The sequence below is a fragment of the Mauremys mutica genome, chromosome 10 (assembly GCF_020497125.1).
Source record: "Mauremys mutica isolate MM-2020 ecotype Southern chromosome 10, ASM2049712v1, whole genome shotgun sequence".
In the NCBI taxonomy this organism is placed as follows: Eukaryota; Metazoa; Chordata; order Testudines; family Geoemydidae; genus Mauremys; species Mauremys mutica.
Window position 1 is genome coordinate 40,491,953 of NC_059081.1, and position 11,424 is coordinate 40,503,376.

Sequence of the window (11,424 nt, forward strand, 5' to 3'; positions counted from 1 at the left end):
ATAAATTAAACACTAGCTGTTTGAAGAGGCTCCCCACTCACTCTTCTCAGGAACCAGTGTCACTCTGATCTCTGTTTGGAAGGCAACACCAAAGTCCCTGCTATAGGCCCATTATTTCTCTTGGCTTCCTGGTCTGAAGGAGTCTGACCCAGTCTCCCTTCTCAGCTGTCACAGACCCTCTCCCCTTCTCTGCACATCGCCCCCTAAATGGCCTCACCAAAACCGTGAAAGTTAGCTAGTCCCCAGGTTTCAGCCACCTGGGAACTTTCCATTTATAGAACCATAGAATATCAGGGTTGGAAGGGACCTCAGGTGGTCAACTTGCCAGTTACCTAAGGGTTTAGAGGTTAAGTGATTTAACTCACCAGATTGAAGCCCGGGTTCAAATTAGACTTGGATCACAACTGAAATTTTTTTGGTGGTCTCAGTTGGATGGAGAAATGTTCCAGAATCACATAAGAATCTGCAGTAATTGTCAATCTCTGGTCAGGGCTCGGACAGTGGAGATGTAGCAAGTCAGGAATGAGTAGCACCTAGCAGCTACCCATGCTACACCTGGTCCCAGTTATTGCTAACAGTCCCACTCTTTTAGGAACATTTCCTCAAAATTTAGTCAATAAAGCATTGAGATTCTTGCATCAGTTCTACTCACAGAAACAACACTCACCATACTGCATACCCCTGATTGCACATATTCAGTTATATACAGCCATGGCTCTTTAAAATTCCTTTTGATAGGCAGATGTCCTGCCTTGCAGGTGGAATTCCACTGAAGAACAGAGTTCCTGTAATAAAGGCACTCCCTTTCTACAGGATAGGGGGAATTTTAAAGGGCCAGGAAGGACTATATGTGCTTCTATTCATCCATCCTAAATCTTTAGACTCAATTCCATTCTCATACAGAGAAAAATCTATTTTGTGGCTAATTTGCTACTTCACATACACTTGCAATAGCAATAGCTGATTTTGCTATGTGGTTTATAAAGTGCTTGTGCACTGAGCACAGAATCAAATGTTTTACATATTGAAAATAAAAGGCTATGGGAGTCTGTCAATGTAGGGAGCTATTCTGATCTCTGATGTACAGACATATTGACTCAGCTCTTTTATGAGCAGGTGTGCATGTGTAACCAATTTTACAAGCTACAATGTGCTGCAATATGTACCTGCTCTCAAAGATCAGACATGGATCCTGCCTGTAGGTAGAAGCCAAGTAACAACTGCTTCTAAGAGAGCCTAGAAACAAAGAATTTACATTAAAACTTTAAAAGCTAAAATAACATTGTGATTTCAATCCCTTACAATGCAGTGATGAATGCCACCACTTTGATTTCCTCCCCCCCAAAGCATCCAGTGGTTTTCCTAGCTTAATTGAAATGAAACGATTGAATTAGCATAATCAAACATATGTAATTAGTATTTTCCAAAGAGTCAAAATGAAAATGGACAATTTAGTTTTTAAAAAATTACTAATGTTCTAAGAGATGATCTCACTTAATCCAGTGGGTATGAGGAGGGAGGGGTGCCCAAGAGGTCATCACTGGAGGGGAGAAGAGAGAATATGCTTGTTTTTAAATTTTACTAATTGTACTTAGCTATATTCTTATGCTTCTGTTTTACAACAGGATTTTATAGCCCAAGCTTACATGTGGGTTGAGTAATGCTCACTATTTAACCACATCTGATAAAAAGGGCAATATATCATCATGGCTGACTTCTACTTACATAAAATTCTGCAGACAACGTTTTTAAAAAGCAGAAAGCTATCTGGCCTAAGAACATAACAAAACACTACACTGGAAAAGCACTGCTACAATTTGAAGCTAAAAAGAGTTCTTTGTCAGCGTGGTGGTGTAGAAGCACGTGGCACATGCTACCGCACAGCCCACCCATCTGAATTCCAAACTGGAAGCTCTTGCTGCCTAAGCCAGCAGGGCTGGAGAGTACTTGACAGGAGGCTCTCAGCAGGTGAAGCTTTTGCCCACAGCAGAAAGAGTTGGGCAATCATGACCAGAATTAATCTTGTTCTGAAAAGAGCTCAGTTAAGCCATCCCAGCCCCAGTAATAGTCATTGTGGCAAGATTTCTGTGTCTCATGAGAGGAGAGGTATGTAAGGAACGAAAAGAAGGCTTTTGCCCAGCTACTTTTAACCCAGACTCCCTGATATATAAGCTCATTGATTAACTAGATTCTACTGTCTGGGAAGAGCTCTGACTGTGTACGTGTGGTGATAGGAGGGAGGTGGATGGGAAATTGTAGCAGACAGGGCCCCAGTCAAGCTGTACAGAATTGAGGACATGTAATACTGGAACAGCGAGGGACCATAAAATAGACACACAGTGAAAGAGCAAATAAGGGTAAAATTGAGCAAATCTAAGAAAGTGAAATGTTTAATAAAATGTGCAAATAAACCCAGCAAAGAAAATATTATACAATTTATGGATGTTTTCAGAGTAACCTTTGAGGAAAGGTGAATTGGGTGGTTGCCTAAGGCAGCAGAATTCAGGGAGACTGAATACTAAATTTATATTCTACAATTACAAAAATGCTGAAACCCTGCATTCCAAATAAACTATTCTGGGCCCATATGGATGCTGATCAGCTAAACATAAACCGCTGACAGTAATCTGCACTCTAGCTGCTGGTTTCCAAAGCGAACATTTACTTTTCAAGAGGAGCTCAGATGTACCTGAATTTGACTTTTTTTATGATCACTACACATTTATTAGTTTCATATTTTCCATAACTGTGTGTTTCATTTGAACTAACGTTCGCTGGAAATAACCACTTTACATTTTGCTATACACTCTGAACCAGATCCTGGGCCTCATCTCTGTCCCCTTTGTGCTGCTATTGGGGACCTGAAAGCTAATCTGAAAGGGCTGGTGGAGATTCCCCAACATTAGGGGAACCCTCAGGTGGCATAAAAGCCAGCTTAGCTGACTCTTTACCACATGCTCCCCCTCACTGTTAGGCTTAGATAGCCTGGGAGGAAGGGGGTGTGGCCAGAGCACTGCAATTTGGTGATCCCTGGCTGGTGAAACATTCCCCGTGGGACTGATTTGAGTCAGTCAGACCCAGGATCAAGGGAGCAGAAAGGTGGCTTAAGTCATGTTCCCCTGACAATCCAGGTCTTGTACCAAGGTCAGCCAGATACTGGGATCTGGCCTCCTATACTTTAATGAATCCATTGAGTCAGTAGTCTGAAGCCTTAAGTTTTAGTGATGTGTTTTATGCTTTATCAAGCTTTGAAACATCACATTTTTGGAGTGCCTCAGAAACAAAAAGTATCAAGCTGGAGACTAGTGATTGCTCAGAGATGGTGCTGTCCATAAAAGGCAATACCAGGCCTCTTTCTGCTCTGCCTACACTGCTGCAAAACTCCAGACTCCCGCCCCTATTTTTCAGTTACTGGGGGCAAGTAACAATTTTCTTGTTCTATCAGTGCTTGTGTTGTGCTTTAGCCATCAAAGGGTGTCACGTTTCCAGTAACTCAGGTGTTGAAGTAAAGGGGGAAAAGGGAGCACAGCTTCACCTCTTCTGCTAACTGTAAAGGGAGAGCTTCCTTCCTTTCTCTGGGTTGGGGGAACAGTGCCCCCACAACAGCTCACCTGGCTGGTGTAGCAAGAGCTTTCCCTCCACTCCATTCTATTCTAACCACTGTAGTGACCAGTTTGCTCCTACACTAGTCATAGGGCAAATCTGTATGGACTTCAAAGCATTTGTACAGGTGTGGGGGGGCATGGTCATATATGGGTCTTGAAGCAATTGTGCAGATTGGTATGCACAGGTGGTTGGTTGGTTTTAAGTGAAGTTTCCTACCATCTAGATTGTGAGAGTCAAATTTGTGCATAAAATTAGAAGTGTTCACAGGCATTACAAGAACAGTTAGATTTTAGGAGTTTACATTTTAGAGCCCTGCAGACTCTCAGTCCTGCTGGAGAAAATGAGGACTGTCTATGCCCAAATATTTATTGTGGTAGCTGCCAGGCAGCACTGGAGATTGGAGAGACTGATCACAGGCAAAATTGTCAGATTATGCTTTTTTAAAACAATACTTTTAAAAGATCAATTAAAATTATGAGGTTAATCAGACAAATTATTCAGAGAGAGATTACTTACTTTTCAGTCCAGTTAATAAGACCAGTTCAGACCAGTTTCTGTGATGAAATTTAAAATTTGGGGAGGTACTGGAAATGCTATCATATGTACAGCTGTAACAAAATTACTGTCAAGTTATGAAGAAATTAAAATGCAATTAAGAAATCCAGTCATATGAAGAAGTCCCCAAATTCTGCAGTTCTGGTTTCTAGCATAATTTCTTCATTTATATGAAGTGATTAAAGGACATAAGAACATTATTCACCTTTGGACTCCACTGCTCCAATAAAGTGACACCCATAGAAACTTTACAAGACCGGACCCTAATTTATTCTGCAGGCCTCAGGCTGGATTTTAGTTTGTATTACTGCAGGAAGGAGTTCATGAGGGGGCTACAAACTGGGGACTGATGTCTCTATACCAAAGTAAGACAGTGGCTCTCCTGGGACACTGGCTAGACCTCTCATCTCCTCAACTTTTTATTGTGGCTAAATCCCAGCATGACCCCTTACCCTCCGATGTCATTACTTTGCCTGACTTCCAAGAGAATCAGATTGGTTTAGTTTCTTTCTGCTTCACAGATTGTACTTCCAGTGCAGAATTGTGGTCCTAATTTCTTTCAATTATATGGAAATCATCAAAATTATGGTAGTGAGAACAGTGCATTTAGGATGCCAATATAATTTCTGGGATTTCTTGGATTCATAAAAGTCCTAGGCTCAAGCTGCCTGCTTCAAAATACCCATTCTCACCTCTCTCCCTCAATGACAAAAATAAAGCTTCTTAAAAACAAAAGGTCAGCTGCATTCCTGTCCCCCCAGTGCCAATTGCAGTTTAGGGAGTGATGCCAATTGTTTTACAATAAGACACCTTGTGTCACTGACTTTGATCTTTCTCCTACTCCTCCTGAGAAACTAATGTGGCTCAAAGGCAGCATATTACAGGAAGAGCCCAGCACTGTAGCACTACCGGTTCTCCCAATATCTTAAACAGGGAGGCTTGCCTGGATCAGTTGCTTTTCAAAGTTTTTAATAAAATAAATTGGTCACAGGAAGGCTGGAGCTTTGCCATATCTATGAACCTTGGGAATTATCTTTCTCTTCCCTAACACTGCCCATTGGAGCCCCTGCTGTGTCTATAACCGAACTGAGTTAGGGTGCATTTCAGAAAACAAAGAAGATATCTTAAATGAATTGAATGCATTGTCAGAGCAATTCTAAGTGTTAAAGTGAGTTAATATTTTTAGTTGTATCCCCATTTTAACATTCTTCCACAATATCCAAAGAAATCTGCTCTTGTTCATGGTTAAAGGGGTAAGCAAGTAGCTGCTGCCCATGTCAGACGGAACAGTGTAACCTCTTTCTTTAAGACTATTACATACTCCTCTCTTGCTCTAAAACCTTGAACAGAGGACATCTTACATCGGGCACCACTGGACCAGCCTCTGCAATTTAATAATTTAAAAACAAGAATTAAATACTCTTTTCAGAAGGATTTTAACAAAAAAGCTTCAGCCTCAAAGATAATATGATTTTCCTACATATATTTTGCTCTCTCTGGTCAAAATCACGTATGCTATATCTTTTTATTATCCTTACTATCATCATTCAATGAATGTCCATCTACAAATTCATTAACTTTGAGACAAATCATTGGCATCCTAATCTTCTGAGTCCCATGAAAGACTCACTTTTAAGATACAATTGCAGCTGCCCCACGCTGCCGGTTACTGTATCATACACATGTCTTTAAATTCTGTAATCAGCATCCACCAGGTGCCATATCGCATTCAGCACACCACAGTCAGTCAATACAGACATCCCCAAACACACCAAGGCTGGTTTTGTCAAATGTTTTATTGAGTGTAGACATCTGGAGTACTGTAAAACATGCATTATCTGTAGATTCAAAAAGGAGCAAGCCACATTGTCCTCACTGTCAAACGTGTCAGGCTTGGCATACATGATGGAGATTAATGAAGTATCATGAGAGTAATATGGTTCCTGAAAAGCTTCTACAATTTGGAGTAGGGTCTTAATCATTTAAAATGCAAAGCTGTTCACATTTAGTGAACTTGTATGTTCACTGGGGGTGCCATATTTTAATTCAAAACAAATGAGTAATTTCATTGGGAAGGGGGGAGATTTTTCCCCTAGGTATACACTATATGCTTTCTGTTTTTAGATATTCTGTCTAAATAAAAATTCATATGCTTTTTGAAGTAGCACAGTTTATTGTGAACAATGAGCAACATCTAATATTCATTTCTTCTTGGATTGCTGAGGTGTATTAAATTTAAAGAAGATAATATCGCCATCCTCAACTATGTAATTTCTGCCTTGTCGTCTGTATTTCCCAGCACTCTGTAAATGGAAAAGACAGGAGAAAAAAAGGTTATTACTTTAAAATTAAGTTTTTATTAAAAAACCCAGATTTAAAAATATTATTTTTGTTTAAAATAAAACAATACCATTATCTCAAATTCAGAGTTTGATTCTTGTAATGACTTCTTGATTTGGGCAGAACTGGATTTTACATACACAGATAACCATAATTTCCTCTCCATTAAACTGATGGCACATAAATATGATTAGACCGGTATCATGAAGCTTTATTACATGATGCTAATGGTACATTTCTGATGTGTCTGTAAACACCAGTGACTTATTAGAACAAAATGGATAAAACACCATTTTCTTTTAGTTCTTAGGCTTTTTATTCCCACCTCCAAAATGTCCTCAAGTGTAAATACTAACGATAGCAATCTAAGACTTTACTGCTAAAAAGACAAGCAAAAATGATTTGTATCCTAACTACACAGCTCTCATACTGGTCTTGTTGACCACTTCCAGATGGTCTGCTGAGTTGCTGCTATCAATGAAGCAGCGCACACAGTCAAAACAAAGATCATCCCACCATGTCAGAAAGTTATAATTGGGCATGCAGTACTCTTCAAGGACAGCTTCCTTCTGTGCTTCTGCACAGGACAAGAAGGACTGAGAAACACAAAATAAAGTCTCAGTCTTTTTGTTAGGTATTTGTTTGGAGTAAATTTAACTAATCAAGTTTACCAGTGACAAAAAAGTTAGGAGGACAGCAAGCCCACAAAAGGACAGAAGGGACCAGCAAGGTGGGCTGCTGAGTTTAGAACAGGGCTGAATGAGCAGGCTGGAGGCAATGACAGGATATTCGGAACTCAAATGTAAAGTCCTACACTTCGGGAGAAAAAACAGAGCAGATACACAATAGGTGTGAATGCTACTACACATTGGTACTTCCCTGCACGGAAGTGTGAGATAATTTTCTTCTCTCTTCAATGCTGTCCTAAGTTGGTTTGTTTTTATTAAGGCAAGTATTATAAGGACTACAGGGAAGGTGTGTTATCAACATTGTGAGGCTGGGTGTTAAGGAGGTCTACACGAACATTTACTTTTAAGAAGTGATCTACAACATGGAAAAGTTGAGACCCACTCCTGTAGCTCAATACTCTTCCTGTTTTGAAGAGTTTTCCTGCAAGGGAAACTGCTTCCATGCAAGACTTCGCTGTGTCAATATTCTCAATGACCTACCACAGTGGTGGCATGCTAAGATACCACTGTAGAAAAGCTGTTAACTAATGACCTTAATTACAGCAGAACTGGTCAGATTAATGGTACATAATTACTTTAGGTACTTTTCTGCCACAAAACCCTCCTTCGCAAAACACCACATTTCCCATGTTGGTGTGTAGGAATCTAGAAGCTCAATGATCTTGTAACTGTCATTCCAAATTTAAATGGGAGGACCAGTGACTTTAACCTCCGGTAAATCTCTCAGATGCAAGAGCCTATACAACAAACACTTAATGCTACAGTAATTGACCCTATCCCATATGACATGTCTATTAATACCGAAATAAGATCTTTAAAATGTTGACTTCTTTTTCTGGAAATTTTCTGAGACTATACAAGGTTTGCTCTCAAGTAATATTAGTAGTTCTTCCCTTTGAAGATACTAATAATGCTCTAAGTCAAGAGTAATTAGACTAATTGGTAGCATAAACACTAATAAAACAATCTGCTGCAAAAAATCATCAGCAAGCGTAAGCTGCATGCACATGTATGTAGACTTTTTACAGATAAATACACATACTTTTCAAGTGGAGAAAGGAGAGATGCATTATTCACAAATATTTACAGAATAACCTAGTTTACACAAAGCAGCACCAGAACAGGTTTTCTAGGACACCACTACATTCTGTCATAAAGTGATATAGTCTTCTTTCATTAAATACATTTTGACTTACTAATATACATTTATGTATTTCTGTTACTAGTTTACAATTAACAGTGACAGTGTTCCTTTAAATTCTCTAGAGACCATTTAATCCATTTCCATTGCTATCAGAAACACTGGTTGAAAAAAATCAATACCCATTTGTGAATCTTGAGTATGTATTAAACAAGACACGTCTAACCAGTTCATTTGCACTTGAAAGCAGCCATCTGTAGAAGCCAGCTTTGCCTAAGCAGATATGATTGCTAATAATGTGATATCCTTGTAGACTACAAAGCCCACACAGAGCTATTCAGTATATAGTTCACAGCACCGGCATTAAATTAGTTATGCTGTACTGGTGTTACACACACACAAAATCAAACTTAAAAAAATCGATCAACTTGATAACATACAAAATAAGCAACTCCAAATACCATTGTTATTTTAACTGAATCCAAAAGCTCCCAAGTTTAATTTTGAAATTTAACAGCAATATAAGTTAATTAATATGGTCTACAGCCTGAGACAGCGTTTTTCAATTTATATTTAAGAAGCCTATGTAATATACATTTTTATAAAAGCAAGGATTTCCTTTTACTAGGCTTTTAAAAAGTTTGTATAAGCAAATGTAAATATTTGTGCTCTATAGACATATTAAAATTTGTTCATAACAAAATCTATTTAATTATGATTTACAGTTGGAGCACAGAAAAAGTTCTAATTTCTGGATTCTTACATTAGGAGAAAACATCAAAATCAAAACTTACCAGAAAAATACTTACTGAAGATCACAATATCTACTAAGATGACATAGCTCTTATGCTGGATACTCATATGTGTATTTCAGCAACTACTGTTGGCATAATTTGAGTCCCAGCTACGTAAACAAGTTTTCTGACTAAGGAATATTTGATTTATTTACACTGTGGTTTAGCTGTACAACTATAAACTCTACTTCCCTTTTCACAAGATCGTTCACATGCCACAATGAACCAATTATACTGGGATTTCCCCACCCCCCTCACTTCCTGGGGTTCAAACAGACCTATAAAAGCCCTGCTGCTCAGTATCATCTTCCTTAGTGATACTACTGAGAATAAGAGGAATCTGAAATCAGTTTTGTGTAACTTTCAAACTATCAAATAGAAAAAAATGAAGCAGAGCCTTTTAAATTCTTTAACTCATTATAGTAGGAGCCTTCCAATACTGTGGTGGGTTAAACCTAACTAATCTTTTTAAAATGCAACACTCACCAAGTCTATGTGAAATAAAGGGAAATTCTACTTCCTTATAATCAAAACAAAAACTGCGAAGACTGAAATAGCATTATAAAGAAATACAGCTCTTCTTACTACATTTATTTGCCATGTATAATTTTACTCCATGTTTAATAACTGCAAATCAGATTTAATTTATCAGAAGTAATAAGGGCACAACTTTGGGCACCCAATCAGTCTCTGCCCTCTAGTGTTGAGAACGCAGATAAAATGCCTCATCTTCATGAACGTGTACAGCACAAGAAAAAAAATTACTAAGTGTCAATACAAGAAAAAAGTTTTTCATTTAATTAGCTTATAACCTATTCCGTAAATAATAGCCAGGAAACTACCTATTATACAGTATAGGCTACATACAATTACTGTGGGCACTATAAAATCTTGATAACTACTGCATCACAGTGTTTACTTTATGCATGGTATCTGCAGTTTGTCTTATACTTAAGAAGAGGAAGCCTGCACATTTTGTCATAAAATTAACTGCTGAACATAGCAAATGTTAAAATTTTAATCGTGCCTACTGTAGTCTGTGATAGGATACTACTAACAAAAAATTATTATATTTCAATAATAAAATATTTCCTTAGACATTTGCATCAGAAATTTGATACACAATTGTAATGTAATGCCTTCACTGCTGACTTCAAAACAAACGTACTTCTTGTCAATAGAAATAGATGGGGGATGAGGGGCAGGAAGGGGGAGGTTAAAGTAATCTGAAAGCTAGCCATCCCATTAAAAATAGCCAATTTTCTAAAGAGTCAAAATATTTTTAAATGTTACAAAAATATCACCATGGTCTAAAATATTAAGATTAGATGGTTAATATTATAAACCTATGTGAAACTTGGTTATACTCTTGCTCGTAATGTTGACATTTGGTCTGTTAGCTGTCATATTTCAGTTACTAAAATTGTCACATCTCTGTTAGTTAAACTAGTGTATTTTAATTCTTTTCCCAGTATAAAATGACAGTACATCTGTGATCTATTATTAGAGGTAACTGTCAGATTCACTTACCACCAGAGACTTCTTCCCAATGAAAGAAGAGTCTTGAAATGGGAAAATCGTGTGTATGGGGGAGGGGCACAGGAAAATATGGGGAGCTCACCTTGACAGCTGTTTCTGAACCTTCTTCTTTAAAGTCTTCATATTTCATTACTTCAGCCATAATGAATCCCTTTTCAAAATCTGTGTGAATCTTTCCTGCTGCCTGAGGAGCCTTCGTCCCTTTCTGTCAAAGGAAAGACCAGAAGAAAATTAATTGCATTTAAGAAGATTGATTGCAGGAGAGAGGTTTCTCCTTTCTCATATGCTTTCAGGCTCTACTGAAACTTTGTTTCATACCAGTTAATATGGTAGGCATACAACTGGTGAATTCTCAATATTGGGACATATAGATAGATGCCCTTAGCACAGATAAACCAACTGATATTAAAGAAGGACAGCTTTGTTTTTTCCTAATGGGTATCAACAGCAGTATTGATTTTATAAGCTGTGGTTGTGTTTTGTTGTGAGATTCACTTTGATCTCCAGTTCTTTCCAGAGAAAGAGAGGAAAATAAAGATTTTTAAGTAACTTTTAAAGCTGAATTATCAAAGACTTCAGTTGAGTCCAAATAAATGTTCACAGTCTTTCAGATAGGCTACTTCATCTATCCAATAAGTATATTTGTAACCATAAATACATTTTTAAAAATCTCAAACCTGAATAATATATTACAGCTCATTCAACAATTTTAATAAGTGTAAATACAGAATAAATATGTTTTTTTAAATTGCCATCCAAT

At 37.9% G+C, this 11,424-nt stretch overlaps 1 protein-coding gene across 4 annotated transcripts in view; it reads right to left on the reverse strand.

Annotated features, from left to right (window-relative positions):
* Positions 1–5,926: 5,926 nt before the first annotated feature.
* Positions 5,927–11,424, reverse strand: part of OLA1 (Obg like ATPase 1) — a 180,066-nt gene continuing 174,568 nt past the window's right edge. For all 4 annotated transcript variants that reach the window (XM_045032555.1, XM_045032554.1, XM_045032558.1 and 1 more), the window contains 2 exons: positions 10,747–10,869; positions 5,927–6,464 (listed from right to left, as the gene is read on the reverse strand). In XM_045032555.1, the coding sequence (XP_044888490.1) occupies positions 6,363–6,464; positions 10,747–10,869 (225 nt within the window). In that variant the 3' untranslated portion in view covers positions 5,927–6,362. The remainder of the gene's footprint in view (positions 6,465–10,746; positions 10,870–11,424) is intronic.